At 38.8% G+C, this 27,937-nt stretch overlaps 4 protein-coding genes across 7 annotated transcripts; 2 read left to right on the top strand and 2 right to left on the bottom strand.

The window, feature by feature from the left end:
• The first annotated feature begins 348 nt into the window (after positions 1–348).
• On the top strand, positions 349–2,556 carry LOC131138107 (thialysine N-epsilon-acetyltransferase-like). Its single transcript, XM_058086746.1, has 6 exons — positions 349–490; positions 609–660; positions 890–961; positions 1,434–1,535; positions 1,769–1,809; positions 1,910–2,556. The coding sequence occupies exons 1-6, from the start codon at positions 428–430 to the stop codon at positions 2,087–2,089; spliced, it is 510 nt and encodes a 169-aa protein (XP_057942729.1). The 5' UTR covers positions 349–427; the 3' UTR covers positions 2,090–2,556.
• An 854-nt stretch (positions 2,557–3,410) lies between these two features.
• cldn15b (claudin 15b) lies at positions 3,411–6,803 on the bottom strand. Of its 2 annotated transcripts, none has more exons than XM_058086740.1 (5): positions 6,469–6,803; positions 5,628–5,792; positions 4,139–4,220; positions 3,953–4,063; positions 3,411–3,865 (listed from the first exon to the last, which is right to left on the bottom strand). In XM_058086740.1, exons 1-5 carry the CDS (start codon positions 6,683–6,685, stop codon positions 3,769–3,771), a joined length of 672 nt encoding a protein of 223 aa, XP_057942723.1. In that variant the 5' UTR covers positions 6,686–6,803; the 3' UTR covers positions 3,411–3,768. The 2 variants fall into 2 exon arrangements, with proteins under 2 accessions (XP_057942723.1, XP_057942724.1); XM_058086741.1 differs by having other exon boundaries at positions 6,580–6,803.
• slc25a35 (solute carrier family 25 member 35) lies at positions 3,789–27,937 on the top strand. 3 transcript variants are annotated; one of them, XM_058086739.1, is made up of 7 exons: positions 3,789–3,924; positions 22,440–22,495; positions 22,703–23,164; positions 23,233–23,292; positions 23,366–23,518; positions 24,224–24,358; positions 25,867–27,937. In XM_058086739.1, the coding sequence occupies exons 3-7, from the start codon at positions 22,793–22,795 to the stop codon at positions 26,035–26,037; spliced, it is 891 nt and encodes a 296-aa protein (XP_057942722.1). In that variant the 5' UTR covers positions 3,789–3,924; positions 22,440–22,495; positions 22,703–22,792; the 3' UTR covers positions 26,038–27,937. The 3 variants fall into 3 exon arrangements, with proteins under 3 accessions (XP_057942722.1, XP_057942720.1, XP_057942721.1); XM_058086737.1 differs by lacking the exon at positions 3,789–3,924 and adding an exon at positions 5,683–5,787; XM_058086738.1 differs by lacking the exon at positions 3,789–3,924 and adding an exon at positions 22,276–22,330.
• Positions 12,266–19,761, bottom strand: grk1b (G protein-coupled receptor kinase 1 b). The gene is made up of 8 exons (XM_058086736.1): positions 19,562–19,761; positions 17,231–17,944; positions 16,657–16,784; positions 16,087–16,244; positions 15,214–15,297; positions 14,971–15,095; positions 14,691–14,892; positions 12,266–13,374 (listed from the first exon to the last, which is right to left on the bottom strand). Exons 2-8 carry the CDS (start codon positions 17,927–17,929, stop codon positions 13,091–13,093), a joined length of 1,680 nt encoding a protein of 559 aa, XP_057942719.1. The 5' UTR covers positions 17,930–17,944; positions 19,562–19,761; the 3' UTR covers positions 12,266–13,090.

Below are 27,937 nucleotides of genomic sequence, written 5' to 3'. Positions count from 1 at the left end.
CCAGTCTATTGAAATTAATAAGGCAGTTGAAGCCCCAAAGAAAAAAAGTTGTTGAAAAAGCTTTAAATGAGTAGGAAATTGAATTTTGATATCTGATCAAATTATAATATTTGTTTCAAAAATAAATACAAAGTCAGTTATGAAACATGATTAAGGTAAAAAAAACAAGTCAAGTGATACAAGTGATACAACAGTCAAGTGAATGTTCTAAAGACTTATTGTTTTCAAATGTAAGCGAGTATGTGTAAAAGAACTACTTAATCAAAAATTATATCAATAGATAAATACAAACTCACCTTGTAGCGGCTCTGTTATATTTATTTTGAATGGTCAACGGATACACGATAGCCAGTTCCGGTTTTGCATACGGAAGTGAAACGTTTGATGCGGTTCGGGATGAAAGTGAGTCTGACTGGCTTAATTAAACATGAACTTCAACATTCGTCCTGCGACCAAAGTAGACTGCAAAGACATAATCAGAATGATAATGGTGAGTGTGATACATTCACGGATAATGTGACGTTAATGGAATTGTATAAGTCTAAATAAATTACCAGCTTGTTCACAATGTCAATGAAGCGCGTCAAATGGATTCTGTTATGTTTTAGGAGTTGGCGGTTTATGAGAAGATGCCTGATCAGGTGAAAATATCATGTGAAGGTAACGTTAATCGTTTAGGCCTGTCACAACATACTACTGAATTAAATTCAATTTTAATAACCACACATCATGGTCAACAGGCTATACTAGAAACCGTTATGTACGTTACAATACAGCCGTGGAAAACACAAAACATTGCCTTCAAACTTTGTTTTCTGAGATGTCAAGTTCATTGTATTTACTGTGAAAACGTTTAAGGTCAATTATCTTCGTTTTTAATTTATTTAAGAACTGGAACGCGATGGTTTCAACCAGAATCCATTCTTTGGGTGTCTTGTTGCCGAAGTACCTGAGGAAGACGGTAAAATGTTTCCATTCTTGCTAGTGCTTTTATTCATGTTATGCTATTTAATCGAACTTTTTTTGTACAGCTTATACTGTACATCACTCTAGAGCAGTCATTTTCAACCACTGTGCCGCGGGGAATTATCCATTGTCATTTTTTAAATTACCATTTATTAATCATTTTCTGCAAATATGCCATTGTCGAGTGTCCATGGTGTAAAGACTGGCAGAGCAATGTAATATTCGTCCGTGTGGCAACACGTAGCTGATTGCCTCGTTCCTCTAATAGACTTAGTGATGCACGTGAGGTGGTTAGTGGTGTGTCTCAAGATGTAAAAAAAACGTTCCATGGCTCAAAAAATGTTGAAAAACACTGCTCTAGTGCTTCAAATATGCCTGCATGTCATTTCTATATACATAGTAGTCTACAGGTTTGTGTTTTTTCCTGTTGAATCTGTTTTTAATGATGGTCTTCTCATGTCTCCTAGGGTTCGCAACTGTTGGATACGCCCTTTACTTTGACATCTACAGTACATGGAAGGGACGGTCGATGCATTTAGAGGACTTATATGTGATGCCACAATTCAGAGGTAAAATGCAGTTTAGGGAGTAAATATTAACCACACTTTCACAAATGATGGACAAGAAGATTCTTAGAACTGTCCCGCAAGGTAAAATGTGTCCCACTGGGTTAATTATTGGACTTCCAGTCGTTTTATTGTCATAAAAAGTACTGCTACATACCTACTCTAAAGCTCTAAAAGGACATTGTACCCCAATAGTTTGAGTGTAAATTTTCTGTCTCGTTCTCGTTCTTCATCAGGATTTGGCATTGGAAAAAGTTTACTGAGTGCAGCTGCTCAGGTAAGACTCCTTATAAATTAACCAATGACAGCAAGTTAACTTAACAAACCTGGACCCTATGTGTTGTTGGGAAGATATTTAATTTTTTTTGTTTGTGTAGGTGGCCAAAGAGAAGCAGTGTGCGCGTTTGCAGTTGAGCGTGTTGGACTGGAACACTCCATCACGAGACTTCTATGCTGCAAAAGGAGCTCAGGATCTCACTGTTAAGGAAGGATGGCATTTAATACGCTTTGATGGACAAAGCTTAGACAATCTGGCAAATGAAACTCAGAAGAATTAAATGGGATTAATTAAACATAACATACACTGCGGTCCAAAGGTTTAGAACACCCCACATCAACATCCAGTCTATTGAAATTCAAGTCGTTCAAGTCCATTGAATAGCTTGAAATGGTACAAAGGTAAGTGGTGAAGTGCCAGAGGTTAAAAAATAATATGTATTTCAGCATTACACATTAAGGCCTGTTTCAGGGACCACAAAACGGGTCAACAATATAAAGCTGTTTTGCAGAAATGGAGGTCTGGAGTACTTACTACCTCCTCTATCTGCAAAAACATGCATAAAAACACTGTTCGGATCACACTGTAATACTATACCCATGTGAACATCGGTTGAACCGCATTGTACTGGGGAAAGTCATTTGTTTCCATAACATTGGCAAAAAAAAGGACAGACGACCAAAAATGTAGTTATACAGTATGTATTTTACATTTTGGGAATAAACATCCATAAAACCTTTTCCTGCTTCTAACCCTCTTTCTATACAAGTGATAACTATAATAACATAAAATTATTCTCATCATGAAAAGAGATGGTCTTTGACAGACTATATACGATACAAAATAATGCCAAGCAAAGACTATTTATACAAACACGTGTAATACCTGATTTGTCCAGCAGGGGGCACACCCACCTTATGTAAAACACCTGAATAGAAACGGCTATAGCTACTCAAAGGTACTACAAAACGTTTTATTTTGTAAATAAACCAATAAAAACTACAAAAGAACATGTTAATTCACCTATAAGACCACCACCGTGTATTAAAAATATCAAAGTTATCAACAAATACACAAAACCTGAAATGTGTTCAATATTTCTGGCTTCTCACCCAAAAGATACAAGAAGACCTCCACTGGCTAGCATATGTTTACCATAGTGGTCTACAAGGACTGATTTTTCAAGTTAAATTGCATAATAATTGTCGTTAGGCCCAAATAAGAATGCCCATGCCTGCCTGGCACACGCGTGCATGTCCATAACACAAAGAGGATTTTCACTCATGCCATTGTTATAATAAGTTATACATTCAATGATAGTTTGTGTGAGTAACTAAACTTTGTGGACTTGCTATCATTAGCTTATAACAAACATAGCTAATATGCGTTTGTGTGTGTTGCATGGGGGCCCCCTTCATGTACTCAAAGCAGGAAGAAGGCAGGTTATACTGCAATACTGTACATTTGCAAGTTAGGGCTCCTCTTATGTGTGCCATTCATTGATATGTATTAACAATTGAATAGAAATCCCTTTACCACCTCAAATATTACTCCAAAATGTTTTATTTGTATATAAAACAAGAATAATTACAGAACCATATGTATCTTCACCAATAAGGTGAATTGGAGCTCACACAATGAAACAATATTTTCATATGTTGAAAAATCGCATGCTCTGATTGCAGATATTTACATCCAATAATGTTTCTGATGCAGATTATTCATACTGTGATGCATTGATCAGGTTGGCATTTCTATCAAAACACTGTTAGAGTATGTTCACTGCTCTGCTGTTATGCTTTGATTGAAATGTGGGAAGGATAATCATATGGACTTTATGTGTAGTTGAAAAACACAAAAAAAGGTTCAGATCAGGCATGATCACAAGTGTGTTTGAAATCGCTTTGCACCATCACAATTCCATTTACTTTGTTCAATTCCATTCTTCCCAGGAGTATGTCACACGTATGCATTCCTTCCATAGTTGCTGTGGGTTGATTGGGCCGCCACAGTGGACAGCAGACGACCTCTGGACGACGGCTGGTATGGATAAGGCCTGTGAGACACCCAAAAACTGCGGTTATATGGTTGTCCCTCTTTCTCCACTACACTCAGGTAAAATGTTTTAAGTGCAGATACGTACATTTTCTCACCAGGTTCTTTAAACCTACACGCACACATGAGACAGGCACCTCCGCAAAGGGCGAGTGTCGCTGAGGACCAGCCGATGTACAAGCCCTCGCCAATTTCATACCTGTGACACAGTAACATTTAATGTAATTGCACATTTCTTGTTGTTACCCACACTAGTGAAGATGTGTATACTTACTTTGTTCCTGGGTAAAACTCGTCAAAGAACTGCTGGGTGATGTTGGCTGCATACCAAGACACAGCAATCATAGTGCAGAGGCCTGGGAAAAAACACACACACATAAACAAAATATGCAATTCTACGTTATCATTTTAAATACAAATAACACAACAAAAATAAATGTTGCTGATCCCCTCTCAGGAGTACTAAAGTCATTGCTTTGTATAATTCTAAAGTGCTAGCTTTAGGGTGGCAAGGCTGTTTTTTTCTTTTCAAAACTGTAATGGCCCGAATATAAGATGACCCTGAGTAAAAGATTTTTCTAAACCTGCTTTTGGAATTATAGATCAATGGCAAAAAAAAAAAGACAAAACAACTGACCATATTTATCTGTTTGCTAGCCTTCTCTTTTGCATGTATAAATCTATAGACCCTAAATATACCCTAAGACCCTAAATATAAGCCTCATTGTGGTACATATTTTGCGACTTCATTCTACCATGGTTTTCCCAAAATATATTAATAAGTCATACAAATTCTCAGAGTACTCCGGTTTCCTCCCACATTCCAAAAACATGCTAGGTTAATTGGCGACTCCAAATTGTCCATAGGTATGAATGTGAGTGTGAATGGTTGTTTGTCTATATGTGCCCTGTGATTGGCTGGCGACCAGTCCAGGGTGTACCCTGCCTCTCGCCCGAAGACAGCTAGGATAGGCTCCAGCACCCCTGCGACTCCCGTGAGGATAAGTGGTAGAAAATGAATTAATTAATTCATATATACATATGGACAATTCGGAGTCACCAATAAACCTAACATTCATGTTTTTGTGGGAGAAAACCGGAGTACCCGGATAAAACCCATGCCTACAGGAGGAGAACATGCAAATTCCACGCAGAGATCAAATCCAGGTCTTCCTGATGTCCTGATGATGTCCAGCATGCAGCATTAAACACACACATAATTTTAAATTCTTTATTAGTACAAATTAGCCTAAATGCGTACCAAAATATGGTACATATTTATATGCTACATACATATATAAGACAGCTGGGATAGGTTCCAGCATACCCACGACCCTCGTAAGGATAAGCACTATAGAGAATGAATGATTGTTGTTTTCATGTTTCCTGAATGCATCATAGTGACTGATACTGCAACAACTGATAAACATGATATTGTCATCATTCTCATCTATTTGTTTATTTATTTATAAGCGTAAAACCACTCTAACTTAGTGTTGGCCACTTCACACTGCTTTGCCATTTTTGAAGAAGAGGCTTTTATGTATTAGCAGGTGATGATAACCCTTTGAACTGGTCAACCATTACCTGATTACTTGTCTTCTGTATACAGAGATTAGACTACCTGACATGTTAGCTTTCTAAAAAATTCCACAAACTTCAGACATCTGCTGAAAGTGGAATCTAAGGTGTACATTGTATTCCAAATTAGGTTTGGTCTTGGCAGAGCTCTGGTATTCTAATTCTCTGACATACTTTTTTACCTTGTAGTAAAAAGAACACTCCTCCAACTGCAGCAATCTTGCCCTTCAGAACATAGTTTTCTCCTCCTATTTTGGAGCACTGCATCCCCACAAGGGTTCCCACCAGCCCAAATGTCCCAAACACGATGGCAGCAATCATCAGCGCTCGAGAGGCTTGGAGGTACCCTGCACACAAACATAAAGGTACAATCATGTGTTTATTAGTGCTAGTAAAGAATGCCCATCGTCGCCAACAAAGCAGAGCAGTATAGGCTTTAAAATCTGTTGCCATTGGTTTGAATTGAATGTACATCTCGTAATATTAGCTTGAGATCGATTTGCTCAACTCTTGTTGCATTGACACAATGAGTCACAATGCTTTTTCAGAGTGCGGTACAGTACATTATGTATCATAACAAAGTTGCAACATACTGTAGATTGGAGCCCCCTACAGGCTAATCCCGATACATGCTGTAAATACCGGAAAAAAAATCATACAGCCTTAACACGAAAGAAAATAATCATTCAACTGATAAACAATATAATGGTGGACCGTGTACCGCATACGGCTTGTGAGGCCAACAAACTGACAAGAAACAAATTAAAGTCGTTTTATGGATGTCTATTGTGTTCGCTTTACTGTGGTCGTTCTCTTTTATCATCTTTCATCTCATTCTATTTTTATACTCCACGTCTTTTATGACCTGCTGTTTACCAAAGACCATCACCTGTACAATGTGACTGACTGCTGTGATGCTAGTGGATAACAATCTGGAAAAAAAAAGTTTTTACATGTAAGTTGATTAGATTTTTAAATGTAAATTGCCATTTGTCGTCATTTCTCCCCTGACCGGCCACATACCGCTTAATGCGAGCAAAGATGGAAAATCGCGACAGTTGTGAACTCCCGTTGAGTCAGTAGCGCAGGACATCCAGAGATTCTCATAGATGGTAGACGTGGTGATCACATTACCGTCCACAGTGGACACTTTCCAGTATCGATTCGGAAGAGCGATCCCAACCATGAGCCATCCCAAAAATCCAAGGAAGAAAGCGAAAGCTTCCACTATCGGATCCATAATTCCTTAATTTCTTCAAATTTGGTCCAGCGTCTGTCGAGGTCTTCGGAAAGAAAGCGTTGACTAGACTATCTTCAAGCACAAAGCAGTGGATTTGTTTGTGTGATAGACTCAGATTTCCCAGCAACCCTTGAGCCAGGATGCTACAGAAACCTACAAATTAATGATTAATTCCCAACAGCCTACTTCTGATTCCCCCTATTATTCCCACATGTCTTTAACCTTTTCACATGGTCCAAGTGTTTACCCAACCTAAGGGAAGTAGGTTCCAACCATCACACCTCTATAGACTCAAAGCTATTTGTCACCGTTTGACAGTCGCTTTGAACAATGTCAATAAATCCCAACCGTTATTGATGGGATTCAAATCCCAGTTTGAGACTGAGGCTGCCTGAAGGATGATGGAAATGTCTGTGGTCCTCAGGGGTTAGGGTGCATCATCATCATCACACACCCACTCATAGATAAGACCGTGCGCTCAATTTGTCATGGCTTAAAATGTTACTCCTGCAGATGAATTAGCTATTCTGTGAATATAAAAATGTGAAACATTTTGCTGATTTGATGATAAAGCAGCACCCACAAAACTGCCTTAATATAAAAAAAAATATATATATATATATATATATATATAAAATTGGAATAATTGGAAAAAAACGGAATACACATACGGAATACAGGAAGTGAATAAATGTACTGCAACAGATGTGGAATAAATACACTTTGCTTCTTCCTACTCCTTTTGGACATATCAAACTTGATTTATGTGATGTATTCCATTGTAACATGTATGCATATTCAAATAATATGAAACCATTACCATGAAGACATTGACTTCAATTTCAAATTCAAATGTTTTTAAATAACAGAGTTCGTTAGTTTTCTCTTTCCAATTTATATAAGGAACACTTTTAAAATGTCATGGCATCACGTAAATATAAAGTTGGAAAAATAAAAGTAATGATTGCCATAGTAATTTAATTAGTCATTTTTAGTAGTTCTTTATATGTCATGTGTACACTATACATAAAATATAACACATCATTGAAAATGTATATAATTAAATTAACATATCAAAAGCAAACAATGAAAAAGAAAACCTTCTCATTGTTCCTATTTTAGTGTCTATGCATGATGTGGAATATTCACAAAAAAAACTTTATTCTTTACTTTGAAATACAAAGCAACCCCCCCCCCCCCCTGTGATGTTTAAATGAAAAGTCAGCTCTGAATATCATCATAACTTGCAAGCATGAATCCTGAGCAATAAGTTAATGGAATTATCACATTTTTGATTTGTTTTTTATAAGAAAAACCTTACTTACCAGGAAGGGCAAAAAGGGATGGAAAGTCCCGGCAGTTATAGATCCCGGTGGAATCACTTGCACAAGACATCCACAGGTTCTCATATATTGTAGAAGTTGTAATTACACTGCCTTCTGTGGTGGATTCTTTCCAATACTGGTCTTGTAGTGATACAAGAATCAGTATCCAGCTCACAAAACCAAGGAAAAGTGCCGTAATTTCAGTAATATCGCTCATCTTGTAAGAAATCTTCTCTATCTAATCAGCCAAACTGTGAAGACATTGCCTCTGTAAGGAGCTCTAATGGCAACTTCTGTATCTGATATACATTTTGGAGTGCACTCAGGTTTTTTTTTTTCTTCTCACGCACTCAAACTAACCCGGACTAATTTGACCATTGATTTGTTGGCTGTAGCTACATTATAAGTTTGCTCTTCCCGCCCAAAATTGATGACATTGCACGTGCCTGGCATGTTACCATAGAAATGTAAGCATACATTGAACCCTGTTTGATCTGGCGGAGGTCGAGATGAGATATTGTAGATATATGACTGTGCTTTACATCATGCAAAACCTTGTAAAATGTATTATGATTCTTTGGCACTGCAGTCAAGCCCAATGGAGACCATTTGTAAAGTATAACATTAGTTTCAGGAAGTGTTTCTCAACTGGCGGATGGGACCCATACGCTTGCCAAAAATGAACATACAACCTATGTCTGACTTGTTTTTTTTGGCATTTTGAAGGATGTTCAGTCATTTTTGCAGACTCATTTTAGGGAAATGTTGATTTGAATCTACACATTATTTGTAAGTATGCAATTATCATGTTCCTCCTTAAAAAAAACTACCTTAAGAAACTGTTAAATGCAATTTTGTGTATTAATGTTTCATAATATAATAATAAAAGCGGGTCAGGACTTAATGACTTTGGAAAGTGTGGGTCCCAGGTATAGACCATTTGAGAATCCCTGGCATTGTATTCATCTTCTATTCCCCTTATCATCATTATAATATATTCAAAATGACATAAATTTAATGCATCTTGGGCGGGGAATTGGTGTCTATAAATTTTGGTAGGTTCTTCCACATCATCTAGTTTCCATCCTTTTGGAGCAATTGGTAGCTGTGATTTTAGAGAGGTTATTTCAACTTGGATAATCAAATAGTAATAAAGCAGACTGAATAGAGGGCAGAGCATACATTGAAACCTGTGTAAAGAGCAGTTGGCGGGTGATTTATAGGAGGCAGAAAGTGCCTATTTTAGCTCAGGTTAAGCATTAACCAGTGGAAAACACAAAAGATTCATTGAATTTCTTGCACTTAGCAAATAATTTTTTTCTACCGGAGCATATAGATTTAACAAGGATGTCTGTTAGCTTATGTTATGTTGACAGAGTACAGTGCTGTCCACGAAACAAAGTTAAACTAGTGTTAAGACATTGACTTTATGTTGATTCAAAAGATTTTTTTTAAACAATACAGTGCACTTTTTTTAAATTAAGCCATATGTACAAATAGAAGGCATTATTCAGAGTATATTTATTTAAAAAAAACTGTAAGAACTGAAGTGATTTTTTTATGGTTTTAGGTTGTATCTTATCAAAAGTCAATTTTCTACTGTTGTCAAGTAATCTGCAGGAAAGTTCAAAGTTCTGTCATATACTGAAAGTAATGACCAGACATTCTGGCTTTAAATCATAATCCTTTTTCTGTTAATATTTTATTTCCTTGCCCTTCCCTTAGTCACCTGAAATATGCATTCTCTGGTGTCCGCGTTGACCCCTTCAGAACAGATTTTTTTTTTTTTTTTAACAAGTGTCTTTATCGCTCTGCCTGGAATATAAAGTCATTGCCAGTGACGGATTTTTAAAACATTCATGATCCCCATGAATGTCACTAAATTCTGACCTTTTCCTCCCTGGAGATGCTTTGCCGAACCCTCACTGGCAGATTGTTTGTGGTTCCTGCTGTCTTCACTTGTATCTCCAGTAGGAGAATTTCATGCTCTACTGCATTGAGATCAGGTTATTGATTTAGTCAGTGAATATTTCTGCTTTCACAAAGTCACAATTAAAAGTTTGCCGTATGATTGAAATCTACAAAGAGGTGCCTTCATGAATGTAAATGCTTATTAGCACAGTCCACAGAGTGCTTATGATGACGAAGAAAGGAGGCAGATACAGAGTTGTTCATCAGTGTGTGTGTGTGTGTGTGTGTGTGTTCTATGAACAAATAAACCACACACAGACACATGGACACAATACAAACGATTACAAGATTCCCTGGCTGTAATCTGTCTATAGTGTCTCACCACCAAAGGAACCACAATTCATTCTTCAGAAAGTCACAAACATGTGGATCCTTTATTTGGATAATCAGTTCTGCAGAATGATATGACGAGTATGTTAGCCACATTGTTTGGCCATATAATAACAGAGACAGTGTATGAAAACTGAGAAGTATATGTTCATTTTTGGCAATAATTTTCATCAAAAAACCAAGGTTCAACTGTACAGAGAATTTACAAGAAGGTGCAAACCACTGATAGCATTCAAGAACCTCCTCACTTGGGTCGCTAGTGGGGAGGCGGGGTACATCCTGGACTGGGCCCTAAAAAATGCTGGTAAATTTGTAAATGGTACCAGTTTGGGAAACCTTTTGAACTAAAGTTAAAAGTCTGTGCTTCAGTTACATATTGGTTGTTTATGATTCAAATCTGCATGAAAGCACATAAAGGCTTAATCATAAACTAAATACTTTGGCCACAACATTAGATTAATCTGTTCAAGAAATGCATCAAAAATTCTCGACCAAGATGATACTGCTATATGTGCATTTGCCTGAAATTCTTATATTGTTATACTCAAACATTGGTTTTCCTGTACCTTTGTTTTTGTATGATTCAGTTTATTGTCCAAAATTTTTGTCTCGATGTTCGGACATATTGCATGCAACAAACTGGGACATTTGCACTGCACTGTGTCAAGTACCTAAACAAAGAACCCTACACTTTGCTGACTCACTGTCTGTGCATTGTTATTGAGAGTGACATCTAAATAATCCACCACGGGGCCAAACAAAGTTGCCAGTGCCAGTAATTTGATCTTACCAGGATGTACTGGATGTCTGCATCAACAATAAGTTCAAATATAGCCATTGTTTACAGGAACTTCCTGTATACAAGGCTAGTTATCTGCTCTCACTGCCAGAGCGGACAATTTGCAGCAAGACAGATAGGATCAGGACCGCAACGTCAGTGGATCCAGTGTGAGCCCGATGTTAAAGCCTGGTACAACTCAAGGTGCATTATGTTTGGACAGATATAATAACAAAAATTGAGTTTAAAAAATTTGAGTTTAATTTATCCATCCATCCATTTTCTATGCTACTTATTCTCACTAGGTTCACAGGGTATGCTGGAGCCTATCCCAGCTGTCCAGGGTACACCCAAAAAGTCATAATTAACGTCTTATAATTCATTCAAGCATTCATTTTCTACCGCGGGGTACACCCTGGACTGGTCGCCAGCCAATTACAGGGCACAAAGAGACAAACAACCATTCACACTCACATTCATACCTATGGACAATTTGAGATCTAATCTTTCTTTGGCCCCATGGTGGGTTATTTAGCAGTCACACAATAAAAAGTGCAAGGACAGTGAGTTAGGGACTCATAGGACTGTGTGGCCTATGTGCTAACCACCCGATCACCGTACAGCCAGAGCTATAGCATTCCATGACTGTAGATTCTGATATTGTCAAGTAACTTAAAGTAGCCTAACCACCCTTTGTACAACTTTGTGCAATCTCTTTGACATGCATGCAAAGGAGCACTGTGAGTTCACTCATGGCAAAACGATATTTCAATGGTGATCCATTGTATACCTTGGAACAGTCATTATTTGAGTATGTAACAGAGTTTCGGTGAAGTCACAGCTTCAATGCGCAGTCTAATAAATCACTATGATTAATGGTTCTCTGCAGCTTATCATGCCTCTGTCAGGTTTTCTTAAATTGCCACAAATTTTACATTTGCTGAAAATAAACTAGCATCACTGTTGTCCAAAATATTTTATGATAGAAGAGAAGCTGGTGAAAATATGTAGTAGAAACTAGAAAAGGCGTATGTTCATATTGGGCTGGGTCAGGTTTACACGTGAGTCGACATTCTGTCATGTGTCTGCGTACACACTTATTTGCAATCCTCGTGCACCAGCAGCCTCACACATGCAGGTTAAAACAATGAAGGAGACAACATTTTTATGCTTTGCAATATTTTATTAACTGCAGTCCTAGCTATGGTATTTGCATGAAATAAATAAAACGATGACAATAGTATGCATTATGCATTAAGTACATAGTTTAGTCTACAGATGCAATATGTTACATTAAAACCACAAGTTTGATTTCTGCTGAAGAACTGTAAATATTGTGTACATTTTATGTGATACATTATTAAAATATACAGTATATACAGAACTATTGTAGTTAAACAATACGTCACTATAACAATTATTTACCTAAAACGCGTTATTAACTAAAATCACAGGATTTTTTTCAATTGATTTGTATTCGTTTATTTACTGAATTTTTTTAGGAGCAGCTTACTGTGATCTGGAGCTAACGTTTTGCCTTGTCTTATGTCGCCAAATAAATAACCAAAAAAAACGAAACACTGCTTCAGAAACTGTGAGTAAAGTAGTAAATTAGCTTACCTTACCTTTGAGTTCTACTTTTGGTAAGTTTTTTTTTTTTAGTTCTATGGTTATCATTACCATTTTTCTCTTTGACTTTGACTTGATTATCTGCAGATGGCCTTGTGAAAGGGTGTATGCACACACAAAAAGGGATCTATAATAAACACAAGAATACATATTGGGTCATCAGCAGTTTCATCCGTTCCTGCCTTGTTTTTGTTCTGGTTCTGGCTTCGTTCTTTTCTTTTTTTTTCTTGTAATTCCATAATATGATGTCAGCGTTCTTAGCCATTCTTATGAAGTAAAAGTTAAAGTAGTAATTGATTCATGTTTGTGGTTCCCTAGTTAATTAGTTAAATCTTCCTTAATTTGTCCCCCCCTCCCACGCTGTGTTGTACTTTAGAGGATCACACATCCTCCACCTTTGGATTCCACATAGTTTGGGTCAAGGTCATTAGGCAGCTTTCCATTCTCAGCCCATATATTCAGCTCCCCGAACACTCCTGTTTCAATCATCTCCTCTTGCCAGGGGATAGGAACGTTGCCCGAGGCGAAGTCAGTGAAGAACTCTGTGTCCTTGTTATCCATGACCACGCCTTTGATTGTGCTGAAGGCGCCCACGTCATCGATATCTTTGGCGTAGACCGCCTTGGGGTCAGGGACAAATGGTGGAGGCAGCATGCCTGTGGTTGATACATAGCAAATTGAGAATGTTTTGTATAATTGCATTTAATGTGTATTAAAATACCTGTAAAAGGACACTTGATTAGGTACATCTGCATGATAATGACAAAAATTAATTAAGAATATATTTATTATTGTAGTTTGCAATGTTTTGTAACTGCACTACATGATAGTGAGATGTCCAGGTATTAGAAAATTGTGACAGATGCAGAAGTTCTTTCTTGTATTTAATCGTGTTTGTCACTGTCTTATCAAAGTTTTGGCATTTGCATTTGTAGCTGTCCCAAATAAAAATAAGGAAATAATAAGGAAGACAGAGAATTGTTCATCGTTCTATGTTCATTCTTTGAACAAGTATATATAAGTATAATAAAGATGATTAAATGAATCTGAATCTGTCTATAGCAGGGGTCAGCAACCCGCAGCTCCAGAGCCGCATGTGGCTCTCCAGCCTCTTTGTTGCGGCTCCCTTTGCAATGCTTGAATATTTTTTAGCACCCGTGTGGTGAAAATGCACGTCTTTGTTATGAGTTTACAAAAATCCAACTTTGTGTGAGACCATGAATGCATCCTGACTGAGTTCTGACTGGTGACTGAATGAGCAGACAGGATGCTATCCAGTTCTCTCTGACAGGTTAACATGAAGGGAAATGAGTAATACTTTGAGTTATTTGAGTTATTAATTATTATTAATGAGTTATTTGACGATTCTAAAAAATAAATTAGAGCTCATTTAAAAACAAAAGTTTATCTCCAGTACTAGCAAGAGTACTCCAACTCGTCTTTTTTTTCCCCTCCAATGTTGTTTTAAACATACAACGTTTTGCGGCTCCAGGCTATTTTTCTTTAGTGGGCAAGTGGGTGAAATGGCTCTTTTCATAGTAAAGGTTGCCGACCCCTGGTCTATAGTGTCCCTAGTCTAAAAGAACCACTGGCTATTCTTCAGAGGCTGTGTCACCAATGCATAGATGCTTTGTTTGATGCTTTGTTTCGACAAGTTTGGTAGGCGTATTGTTTGACTGTGAGATAACCGAGACCGTGTACGAAAAAGGTTCCGCTGTATTAAAATGTTGGTGACCTTATTTTTTGATATAAAGTAAAATATAAGCACAGTCACAATGAATGTTCAAGTATAATTAATCTATTAGCCATTGAGTTCATATGTTGTGTGCCTGCAGAATCTGGTAGCTGAACTTAATCAAGGTATTATCTTCACAGATAAGGCAAACATAGCGACGTTTCATGCAAACAACGCCTGTTTTATCTCGATGTTAATTGCACTTTATGGTGTTGATAATTTTGTGTAAGAACGCACCAGCTTCCAGACGGGCCCAATTGATGTCTTTGAAGAAGGGATTGTTTTTTAGTTCTGCACACTCATTATTCTTGAAGCCAAGGCGTTTTCCGGGATCCTTTTCCATCAAGCCTTCACAAATATCTTTGCATTCTTTGCTAAAGTTGGGTGTATACGGAGCAGGATCATTCAAGATTCTGCGAGTCACCTCGTCATTCTCTACCTGAAAAAACAACAACACACAACAAGTCATTCAATGACACTTTTTCATGCAATAGATACTGATGTTTCTCATTTCTACCGTCTCTCCTCGTGCTCTGAAGGGCCCTTTGGCTGCAATCATCTCAAACAGAGTAACTCCCAAAGTAAAATAATCAACAGTGTAGTCATATTCTTTCTTCTGGAGCAGCTCTGGAGCCATGAAACCTTTAATTTAAGGAGTCAATTGAATAGAGTTAATACACATAAAACTCACATAAAATTACACATAAATTTTTTTGGGAACCTTTTAGGATCCAAGTCCTGTTCAAGATTTCTCACTTACCGGGAGTTCCTGCATAGCCAGTAGTTGTGTCTTTTCCTGGTGGAAGTTCAACAGCCAAGCCCAAATCTGACAAGCGAACATGTCCTACAAAGTGATGAGATACATGGTTACAATGGATGGTGAACACGCTTACAGGGTAGTCATAGTCATATGGATAGTCATATGTCCATAGTTACTGAGAAAGCTAATATTTGTGTGTTTGTGGCCACTTTCAAGCACTACACTTGGGCATCGCTGTGTGGAGCGTTCTCCCCTTGCGTGGGTTCTCCGGTTAGGTTAACGTGTTAGGTAAATATGGTAAACAAAGGTAAACAAAATTGGTGACTCCAAATTGTCCATAGGTATGAATGTGAGCGTGTCCAGGGTGTATTCTGCTTCTCCCTGAAGGCAGCTGGGATAGGCTCCAGCATACCCCCGCGACCTGATAAGCATTATAGAAAATGGATGGATGGATGTTCCTATTGCACCCCGACGATAGAAGTCAGATCTGGAATCCTTATAAACCCATTTTTGTGACTCAGTGACAGGTGAAACAGAAACTGTGTTGGTCATGTGACTTTTTCTTAACGTGATATGTGCAACGACACAGGGCTTCACCCTTTGAGCTTGACACATGCACCTTTACACATGCACATTTATACCGGAGCCAACATTAGCGTATACGTTGATTCATGTGATATATCCAAGTATGCTGGCCATACCAGAACTGGGATTTTTTCACCTTCCAGGAATTCCACTCAATCTGCAACACCGATGCATTTTAGTGATGACATTATTGTGCTGGCAAATGGTGGTCTCTTTAGAGACATACTAGTTTTTCAGTGGGTTCGTGTAAACATACTGTATTAAAACAAACCAGGGGATAGAGTTCACCTGCATCATCTAGCAGTATATTCTCTGGCTTCAGGTCTCTGTAGATGATCCTGTGCTGGTGAAGGTGCTCCAGTCCACAGATGACCTGCGCTGTGTAGAAACACGCTCTCTTCTCATTGAAACCAGGGTTCTTTTCATCCACGTTGTACATATGAAACCTGTGGCAGGATGGAGGAAAATGAAGATTGGTCCAAAGCATGCCTGTCAGTATTTAGACATGAATATAAGGGACAGTATGTGGAAAATGAAGGAAAATAAGTGGTATAGTATTAAAAGGGGAAGTTGCTGGGAATGAAGGGCAAAAGTGGTAGTTTCGCAGGGTCGATATGTATAGTCCAAAGATGTCTTTAGCCTCTTAAGAACTCTTACTGTCTGACTTAAAGCATGACGCACCAGGCAGCCTAATGTGTAGTTTAGCTTTAAGGTTTATCTATACTTTAGTTAATTAGTGGAGATGGGAGCGTATAGTGGAACTTGTGTTAACTACAGAAACCAATATACAGTGCACAATATCATCATTTGATGTGTGTTGGTGTGTGTGAAGGTGTAGTCAGTGTATGCATAGAGCACCTGAGATCCCCACCATTCATGATGGTCATAACCAGGCAGAGGTCAGTCTTGGTCTGGAAGGCATAGGCCAATGTCACAATGAAGCGACTGTGGACTTTTGCAAGGATGCGCTTCTCCACGATTGCACCCTAAAAATGGGTAAGGGCAGAATTAGTAAGGGGAAATCAGCCATGATCATGATCTGTCAATGTTCACATAAATGACTGGTCCGACCTTTAAGAGAGACTCAAGGTCTTCCTGAGACCCTGAACATGATAAACGCTATAGAAAATATATGAAACCTTGGAGTAGTTTGTTGACAAATGGTTTCAAGTATCAATCATCCACTAATAGACAACTGACTTAGAAATAGAATTATTTTTTATATTGACCTACAAAACAACATGTTCATTATCCAATTCAATTAGAAGCAACAAGCTAGGGTGTGCTGAGCTTCTTTGCAGGGTCGTTAGGAGAATCACAAGCTTCTTTGCACTGAGCCTTCGTAGTAAAAATTTAACCCCGACAGTCATTTGAATGTACTCTTTCTTATTTCCTGTTCAGTGTTTATCTTAATGAGCTTATTGAACTTTACCTCATAGCCTTTGCGTTTCTTCAGCCTTTTTTTATCCAGCTTTTTATTGGCGTACATTTTACCCGTAGCCTTCGCCTGACAGGCATACACTTCCCCGAAACCTCCTTTGCCGAGGACCCTGAAGTCCATGAACCACTCCTCGTCAACAGGCTGGCCCTCCAACCACTTGAACTGAACAAAACGCAGGAAGTACATGCTCTGCTTGAAGCCGTCCAAGGCCTTCTTCTCCAGGTGGTTGAGGAGCTGTTTCTCACTTTCTTTAAACAAGTCCCCGTGAACATTTTTGAAGTCCTCCTTCACTCTAGCAATGGCCTTCTCTTCTAAGAAGCTGCAGAAATTCTTTGATGTTGACTCGTAGTATTTATTGACAATCTTTTGGGCCTTTTGAGCTCTGTCCTTTTCTTGGCATATGACATAGTCTTCGATGTCCTTCCACAGCTCACCAGCACTCTGGTAGGTGGCTTCGCTCTCCAGAAACTGTTGGAAGAGCCGCTTGCCGATGGGCTGTTTGATGCATATGCTGTCAAAGGTGGTATCAACTGACGTATTCATGTGTTGACAATCTCTGATATGTGGGAGTTTCAGCCTTGCTCGCATTTTCTTGTCACGCAAGGAGGCGGCTGCTGCACCATCGACACTTCCTCTGGCCGACACGTAGGCCGAGTTGGCCACCACTGTCTCCAAACCACCGATGTCCATGCTCACGACTTTTGTCTGCAAAAATAATCAACACCAGATAAAGATATATCAGTGCAAAGTGGTATTTTTACTACTATTTTCCTTTGGATCACATTTTCAAATCACACTTGTCTACGAAGGGACTCATGCACCTAATCTCACTCTTCTGGGAGCTCCAATTGTCTCTTTCAGTTGGTTCTGGAAATGTAAAGTTATTATTATATCATATAATCATGCTATGTCTTTTGTGCTTCTATTTTAATGGTGAAAGGCCATTACTCTTTCTTGATCATGTTTCTGTTCTTTGTGGCTCGTTCTTGTACTTGCACATTTATTGTAAGTAATGATACAACTCGGGGTTGGGACCCAACTGGGGGTCACAGACCCTGGTCTCCTATAGAGCAGCTATACACAATAACCCGTGTTGAAAATGTTTTAGATCTTCCAGAATCTGCACCAATTCCTGCTGTGTTTCCTTGGATTCATGCTTCCTGCCAAAACAGTCTGTTTTAATTTATTCCACCCACAGCCCGCCTCCGGGCATGCCCACTCCGCTGTGATTGGGCACACGCCCAAAGTGCTTCCATATAAGGAAGTTCGCCCCTCTGTGACATCACAAAGGGTCAGTTTTACCACGCCTTTTGAAACCGAGCGTTTTGAGCCATCCCAAACTTCTTTCTGGGCTCACTTCCACATGCTCAAACCTCATTATCTGAAACTTTGGCATCGTTTAACACAAGAGTACAACATTCTAACTACATTTATAGGTCAGAAAAGTGGAAAAAGAATAATAAGTCCACTTTAATACGATTTTTTTTAGTTTGATGTAAAATATCAATCATCCTCCGTGGATACGATACTCAATGCAGAGATTCAAAATAAATGTAGTTTTGTAAGTGGTATTTTACTGTGCACACCTGTGCAATATTACTGTTGAATCATGTTCATATTATCGTTGCATGTTTGAAGCTATTGTGGACGGTGAATCCACTGCCATGACAAAGGTGAACATACAATATGAGAAAAGTGTATTTTCCACACAGGGAAATGTACTAGTGTTATGCTGCGCCCTGCTGTTCAAACGCTACAAGTAACACATGCAGTATTACACAATTTCTGATGATGCTACACACTTTAAAATTACACTTCCATATCTTGTATGTAGTGAAAACTCTATATTAAACATATGTATTTCTAAATATTGTACCTTGCAGCTGTAGGAAAATAGGGCAGGAAGGTGGATTGCCAAGTTAGGACGTCCGGGGTTTAAACATCTTGACCTGGCACACATGCTGTGGCAAGTGATACTTCAGGATTTGCATAATCCCTGATTTTGCATAATCCAATTAACCCTGACTGTTGATACCTGTGATTTACAGTTCACTGACCTCAATGATAATTAACCTACATTTGGGGATTTGCTGGCAAACATTCTATTATACATTAAGTTACATTTTTTGTATAACTTGGAAAAATATGTACTTTTATGTATGATAAAATATAATAGTGTTTGTTGTTATTTAAACTATTATAAAGAATAATGAGACTCGTTAGTAATACACTTAAACTGATATTGTTTGCAAAAACACAACTTTTAAGAAGCAATTCAATTTAAAAACACATTATTGAGCAATGCTCAATAATAATACTCACCTTAATTTGAGTCCAACAGTGACTTGTGGGCAATAAATTACATCCACTCAGGAGACATCCAATGTATTATTTTTCTTTTCATTCTTCTTCCAACAAGCAGAAATAGTCTTGAAACCGCTCTAACCTCTGGATACTCTCCCCTCTCTCCTCTTGCAGCGTAGTGAAAGGGAGAAGCATCTGGTAGAGCTTTACTGTGCAACTGAAATCCTCCCATGGTGCTTCATTTGCAGACCAGGATTAAACAAGGAGCCACTTGACAGAAGCTATTAGTGTGACTGGCCCAAGGAGTCTTAAGTTATTAGAAGTCATTGACTCAGCGAGTGAGCATCATTTAATTCAAAGCAAACACTTACTGCCAGGCCGATTTGTATTCATTCTGACAAATGTGCATTCTTTACAAGGGTTACATTGGAATTCATACTGTATATTATGGTTTATGGGTGAACGATAAATACATTTTAATATATGAACTAAATTGAGGATAAGCACCATAGAAAATGGTTGGATGGAACTATATCCATTTATTGATTTTTTTTTTAAATAAAGGTTTAAAAGCCTAAAAAATGCTGACAAGATGGGCCCATTTTAAAAACCGGATCACAAATCCTATTAAAAAGTTTAAAGGTGAACCAGGTTCTATATTGGAGTCTAATCCTGCTCAGTGGCAAAAAGCAAACCCACCTACTGTACCTACGTTGGGATGCTGTCTGTTCTAAATGAATATCTCTCATCATGTCATCTGTCTTTCCAGTCACTGACCACAATGTAATGATGCCGGACAATACTTTACATTGATGTATGTATTGCTTTGGTTACCTGATTTAGTAAGAGGAAAATGTAAGACGCAGAGCAGTTCCACACAACTGCCACTACAACCACATTGAAAACAATATAAGCATGAGCAATGTAATGTAAAAGGGCCATGTTTATCTTAGTTAAAGGCGCAATTAGAAGATAAAGCTCTCTCATTGGTCTTTGTGTGTGCGTGTGTGCCAAATAAAGCACCTGGTGAGTGTGCTTTATTTGATTGTGCCAGAAACGCAAATCCTATTATATGTCACAGGCACTGTTTATTGACAAATTGCCAAGTCTTTTGAATCAGCTGAGCAGTAAGTGATAAGTGATTTTCACTGGATTAAATGTAAAAGTGTGCTGTGTTAAGACATGATATCAGATGACTCTCATACATTTTACTGTAGCTAAATAGTCATATTGAATAGTCATAATGTGCCACGAGACATCATGAGAGGGGCAGCCACTTTAGAACAATAACGGAAAAACATCTTCAGGCACTTGCATAGTGGTTAGCATGTTGGCCACATAGTCAGGATATCAGTAATCCCTGGGTTCAAATCTCTGTGTAAAGTTTGCATGTTCTCCCCGTGCGTACATGTGTTGTGCATAGGTGGGAGTGTGAATGATTGCTTGTCTAGTATATGTGCCCTGCGACCCGTCCAAGTTGTACGCCGCCTCTCGCCCCAAGTCAGCTGGGATAGGCTCCAGCATAAGCGGCATAGAAAGTGGATGGATGGATCTTCTTCAGACCCACCAAGCCAATGTCTGTTATACAGTATGAAAGACAAAATTGATAGACTTTTAGTTCCTGTGTATGGTGGAAGTTCTAGAAGCTGCTGGCGCTACAAGCAAAAATTCACACTATGCATATGCCCACATCTGTAGAGGTTTGTAGGCGTTTGTCAGCCCTTGGGGGCCCCCAAGCAGCACTCGTGCCTATGTGTTAGTACATAGCGGAAATGTCCAAACTTTTTCTATTGGGGGCCACATACAGAAAAATTAACTTTGATATTTTGTAAAACAACACATGAAGGTATGCTAAGATGTTATACATCATTTAATCCTTAAATATTATTTTTCTTCATAACATAAAGATGTGGGTGCATGGCGGTCCAGTGGTTGGTTCAATTCCTCCCACATTCCAAAAACATGCTAGGTTAATTGGTGACTCCAAATTGTCCATAGGTATGAATGTGAGTGTGAATGGTTGTTTGTCTATATGTGCCCTGTGATTGGCTGGCGACCAGTCCAGGGTGTACCCCACGGTAGAAAATGAATGATTGAATGAAGATAAAGACGTTAATTGTGACTTTTTCTCATCTTCACTAGGGTCGCGGCTATGCTGGAGCCTATCCCAGCTGTCTTCGAGAGACGGGGTACATTTTTATTATATACATATAATATTACATATTTATTTAGACTCAAGAGTTGCTGAATAGTTGCGGTAGGAATGCTTGGTGGATAGTGCAGGGATGGTTGGCCAGCAAGGGAGGCAGGGTTCAGGCAGGTGAATGACATAGCAAAAAAGTGCATACAAAGGAGGTCAAAATGAGATAACAGACAAGAGGAAACAATGTAATCTGTTGACAGTTCCACATCTGAGCAGCATTAAAGTGGCGGCCATCAAAGAGATACAGTGATGATTCCACATCAAGGCAGATTCTTTGTTTGTTTGATTCTTCTTTGGTTGTTTGATTCTTCTTTGTTCTAATCTCGTGATCAACAAATGAAAGGCAAAATCACAAACTCATTCAATGATCTAGAATAGTTTTAAGTAAAAAGTATTGGTATCGGCTGTGCGTGGACTTAGTATTAAATAAATACAAAAACACTTGCTGTATCGCGCCCCCTTCTGTAAAAACATGTAACTGCACACTGTTTTCATTGGTGCGTCAAACTAGCGTAATGACGTCACGACGCCCTTCCATCACAGTTTAAGCCGCTTTAACGACTGTTATCTATATACAACAGATGGTAGACATAATATTTAAGAATTAATTTGAACAACTTTCACCTGATGTTTTCTTTTGTTCATTGTCTAGAATATTATTTATCAGTCTGAATGTGTCGTATTTATTTCCAGGTGTAAAACTACTACATTGGACAGCGAGCACGCTAAAAACCAAAGCCCAAAAGCAGGTGAGTGGTAATACAAGTTTGTATGTAATTTTGATGTAATCATTTCATTACTCTGAGAATGTGGAGTCGATTGGTCAGTCAAAGTTACGACTTCCGGTTACGTTACGGGTTACGGGCCAGTTACGGGTCCCTGAAGCTATCACACCGCGGGTGAGGCCCATTAGTGCGCTTGCGCGTGACTTGATGACAGTTTTTTGTTCCTGGCAGTGAAGGAGAGGAGAGCACGCTGCCGCCTGCCATGAAGGACGGCTCTGTGTACTAGACGGGTCCCCCCAGCATCGCCGTTGGTACCTCAAAATGGACTTCCTGTTAAGCGGCGTGGCGGCATGCGGAGCCTGTCTGTTGACCAACCCGCTGGAGGTGGTCAAGACGCGCATGCAACTGCAGGGAGAGCTCAAAAGTCGGGGCACCTACCAGGTTTACTACCGGAATGTCTTTCACGCTTTCTATACCATCGGTAAAGTGGATGGCTTGGCCGGCTTACAGAAAGGTTTGATGCCTGGATTGGTGTATCAGTTTTTTATGAATGGAGTCCGCCTCGGCTCGTACGCCATCATAGAATCTTCTGGCTACATCCACACTGATGGAAGGGTCAGTGCGGTGAAGACCATCATAGCTGGAGCTGCGGCAGGAGTGGTGGGAGCTGTCATGGGCAGCCCTGTCTATTTGGTCAGTAGTATTGGTCACCTGACTCCATTCCTCTTCTGTAATTTACAATTGTGTGGCCTGAATGACAGGTAAAGACTCATCTGCAGAGTCAGTCCACCATTGCTGTAGGACATCAGTATAAACACAAGGTAACATATACAGAGGAATGAAAACTCTTAGAATTATTAATGAGGTTACTAATGTTTTCCTCATTCTGCATAGGGGATGACACATGCTCTGGCAGTTATTTACAAGGAGCACGGGATTCTGGGACTGTGGAGGGGCGCCAGTGCTGCCATACCGAGGGTCAGCGTGGGTTCAGCTTCTCAACTATCGACATTCTCCTCTGCCAAGGAGCTGGTGGTTGATCTTCAGGTTGGAATGTTGACTCATCTGACATTTCTTTACATCCTGTCAAGGCAGGAAGCCTGTTTTTTGTCAATGCAAGCTCTTGGGCTATATTTATGGCATCTTAGATGCTGTAATGTGCTGAATATCACAAGGACGGTTATAGGCTTGGTCCTTGATCATTTACAGTCAAAAGTTTGTTCACTGGGAGTGGTTATTGTAAAACTGACAGCGCTCTAGGCAAAACTTTCCAGAAAAGTAATCCGACACCTAATAAGTGGCCGGCTGGCAGACTCAAATCCAAGTATGGCGCTTGCATAACTGCAGTACTGCAGAGTGTCCAGAGCGTAATTTTAACTGCTGCTTTAAAAAAATGCACCCAAAATACCTTCACTGGTGCTTTTCATAAGATCATTTGATTGGACCAGTGATCCCCAATTGTTATTGACCCACGGACCAGCAATCTCCAGCGGACCGTGGGCTTGTCCAACATTATAGTGATCTAATGTGTCTTATTTATTGTGTAAAACTAAGACCGTAACATAATAAATAAACAAATAAAAGCACAAAATGAATACAGACCCACCATTCACCAGTACAAGACTGGAGTTCACACTCTGTCCTTCCCCCTACTGCTCAAGCTTGGCGAAGTTGTCCATAAACATGGCACACACTATGTATGAAAGTGTGTGTGTGTGTGTCCTACACTTACTGGTATTTCTGCTTCTTAAGGTGTTTCCAAAGGACAGCTGGTTGGTGGCACTGAGCGCCGGCATGATCAGCAGCGTGGCGGTGGTGCTGGCGATGACACCTTTCGATGTGGTGAGCACGCGGCTCTACAACCAGCCTGTGGATCACCAAGGCAAGGTGAGGTAGACACACAGTGGGACATCCAAAGTAATACCGTAATCTTTTAGATGCCCAAGTTTTGACTTTTCAGACATATTTTGCCAGAAAATATTCCCTTAACTACCAATTGTACTGTTTTTGGAAGTTCTGAGGTTCCATTTTATGTTGACGTATTCTGCAATATGCTGATGTCTCACATGATGACCTTCAAGTGAAATGAATGTATTCATGAGAGAAGAGCTGCTCATACCACCTTCAGTGGTTGGTATGTACACACTGATGTTGCCAGTGACTACAGGCTTTAAGCGGACATTCTTAACTGTAGTTAATTATAAGTCAGGTTCTCGATGTATGCTGGCAACTTTCTGTCAGAACTCACAAGTACAAGCAAGTATTTACTTACGTGTACACAGTATAGCTGCTGTCTTTTGAATCAACAACTTGTTAATGGTGGAAAGGGTTTACTGCAGAGGTATTTGGACAGCTTTCACTTTTCTGCAAAGACTTTTAGAATTGAGATTTTTGTCCATTCATGCACGTGTGAGGTCAGAGGTGACCTGAAAGAGGGCCTTGTTTTATTGTTTTCCCACACCAAAACTATTTTTTAACTATTCAACCACAATACTGCATGAATGAGTTTGAAAAATAATAGTGATCCAAATACTAGTAATGTGATGAGAAGAGCTTGGTTCCAGAGCCGTAGCCTGCAGAATATATATTACATATTTAATATATTATATTAAAATTAGGACCATAATTGTGTATATATATATGTGTCCAAATAAATGTTGTACCAGGCATGGTACAGGCACAACAAATGGATCAATAAACTTCAGAAACAAGGGTGGTCGAATATACTGTAAGCTGTATCCACTGAATTTCAAGACAAAAAAATATATTTGTACAAATTTGCTCTAAAACATGTCTTAAGCAGCATGTTTCTATGTTGTAACATGGGATATTTACTACTTAGAAATATGTTACACAGAAAAACCTAGTTAAACTTTCAATTATTATTTATTCAAAATTATTTAAATTATTTGTGCAATTTTCTGTTGATGTTGTACATTGTTGTTCATATTTGATGTCATCTATTCTTCCCATTATTGTTATTATTAATATTATTTATTTTCTTTTGTCTCTGGTATTATACGGGAGCCAGGCAACGACATTTCGTTGGCAATTTCATCCATCCATCCAAGATTCAAGATCCACACTGGCAGACTTGAGGAAAAGTTGCGAGATCGATCAACTTGAAACTAATTGGATGTTACTCGTGGTGTCCTGTCTACCGAGAATGGCCAAAAGATTAGAATTTATAGACAGAGGAAGATGGAATCGTTAAACAGCAGTACGGGACAGAGCCTCTAATGGGTTGCTGGCCTTCCCCAATTTGTTTAAAGCAATGTAAAACATGCTTTTTGATGTCCTCCCTTGTCTTTTGCATGATTGAAACATATTAACTACAGCACATAATGTGTAATGATATTCATATCCACACTAAATATTTTCTTCTTATCTTTTAGGGGCAGCTTTATAAAGGATTCACCGACTGCTTTTCTAAGACGCTGAAAAAGGAAGGGCTAATGGGACTCTATAAAGGTTTGGGAGCCTCTTATTTCCGGATAGGTCCTCACACCATTCTCTCGTTGTTCTTTTGGGATGAACTACGCAAATTTTACCAGCAGTTCAGATAACACCAGGGACCAGGAGGTTTGAAAATCTGTGAGCAGACAGGTTAAATTGAGTGTATAATATGAAGTTAAACAAAAACCAGTGGAGGCGTTCCTTCCTCATTGAGCAAGGAGTATATTGAAGAACAAAAACACATTAGTGGACTTTAAAAGGAACAGGGAGTGAAAATGTGACGACACACTTAGTGACACAGAATGTGCACATGTAGGATGGAAACCAGTCAGTTAATAGATATTGAAGGAATACCGTACGTAGGCTTGAGTAATAACCTCAAAGGTAGTACCTCTCAGCATCAGAGCTGTTCGTATGCAATAGATGGCCGTATAAATGGCCCACTACCTCTAACCATTTTTCATTCCATACAATCTTATCAAGTCCTATTCAAGTAAGACAAATTACTACTGATTTGTAGTATAGCCATCCCATTGTGTCTGATGATCACTTCACTGGGACCACACACTCCCATGCCTGCAATAATTGCATAATATGGACTTAAGTGGCCGACTCTTATTGCCAAAACAAAACACTTCATAGATTTTGTTTACATTCACCAGGTGATCATGGTGATTGAGCTACACTGAATGATTAGTGCACTAACATACTATATATAATTGCCTTATATATATTTGCACCATATGAATACAGTATCCATCATATGTAAAAGATGGATAACCCCATGGGAGAGGAATGTCCTTTTATTTGTTTCGGAACACATAAATTCCCCTAGCAGCTCAAATTTATTGAATTATTTAATTGTATATTCTGTTGATTTTCAACACACTCCAATTCCCATGACGTGCACATCTGGGCTGTGCTCTCATGAACTGAAGGAATGATCATGTTTTCAAATCTTTTTAGTTCCCTATTTTCACACCATGGAGAAAAACATGCTTCTAGTTTTGTACGTGTATTTTTTATTTTGTTTTACTATTTATGGCAATAGCGAACATTGAGAGGGCATTTTTCATGTGGTGACGCCTTCCTGTTTGTTGACTCTGTACTATATATTACACAGCTTTCTATGCATTATAGACGCGTTTAATTTCAAAGATGAGGAATTACCTGATGAATTTTAAGAATTTATGACAACTAATCTGCGCAAAATATTATGCCATTGCTGAGCCGCGCATCAATTTAGAATCTTTTCAATCAACTTCATACACAGCAACATATTTATGTCTGACATTTTTATTTAGCTCTTCTAAACAATTGTCAAGCTTTAGAACAGATTTGATGGCTTACATTAAAGCATTAGCTTAAAATTTCTGCTAATTTTTTCTAAAATTTGCTCATTTAAAGGGGACCCAATTTTGCTCATTTTCGGCACTTTGTATTGAGTTGTGGACTCCGATAGAGCAGCTCCGCACAATAACCCTCATAGAATGCTTAATACATCTTCCAGATTCTGCGCCTCTTTCTGATGCGTTTCCATGGACTTCCTGCTTTTGATCCAAACCCAAATTTACTGTAGGTACGCCCACTCCACTTTGATTGGTCACACTCCAAAGCACCCCTGAAGAATTCCGAATATGCAGGTCCGTGTTTACTGTGTGCAGGCAGTCCGCAGCCCATACAAGAAAGTCCGGGTCACATTGACCATAGAACTCCAGGTATTCCAGGTAGATGCTTTGGCATCTTTTAACACGAGAAAACAACGTTGTAACGATATTTATAGGTCAGAAAAATGGAAAATGCATAATAGGGTCCCCTTTAAGTCGTTGTTACTTGACTAACATTACATTTGCTATTAAAACACAAACCGTAGAAGAAGGTAACAGCATATTAATGCTTGAATGTTTGATCCATAAGACTTGTGTAGCACTTTTTTAGTTTTCATAACCATGTTACATGCAGACTACTCCGCCTGATGAAGTAAATTATTGTTTTATGTAAAAGAAACAC

Source organism: Doryrhamphus excisus, chromosome 11 (genome assembly GCF_030265055.1).
Source record: "Doryrhamphus excisus isolate RoL2022-K1 chromosome 11, RoL_Dexc_1.0, whole genome shotgun sequence".
Lineage (NCBI taxonomy): Eukaryota > Metazoa > Chordata > Actinopteri > Syngnathiformes > Syngnathidae > Doryrhamphus > Doryrhamphus excisus.
The sequence above is the reverse complement of the archived record's forward strand: the minus strand, read 5'-3'. Positions and strand labels throughout refer to the sequence as shown.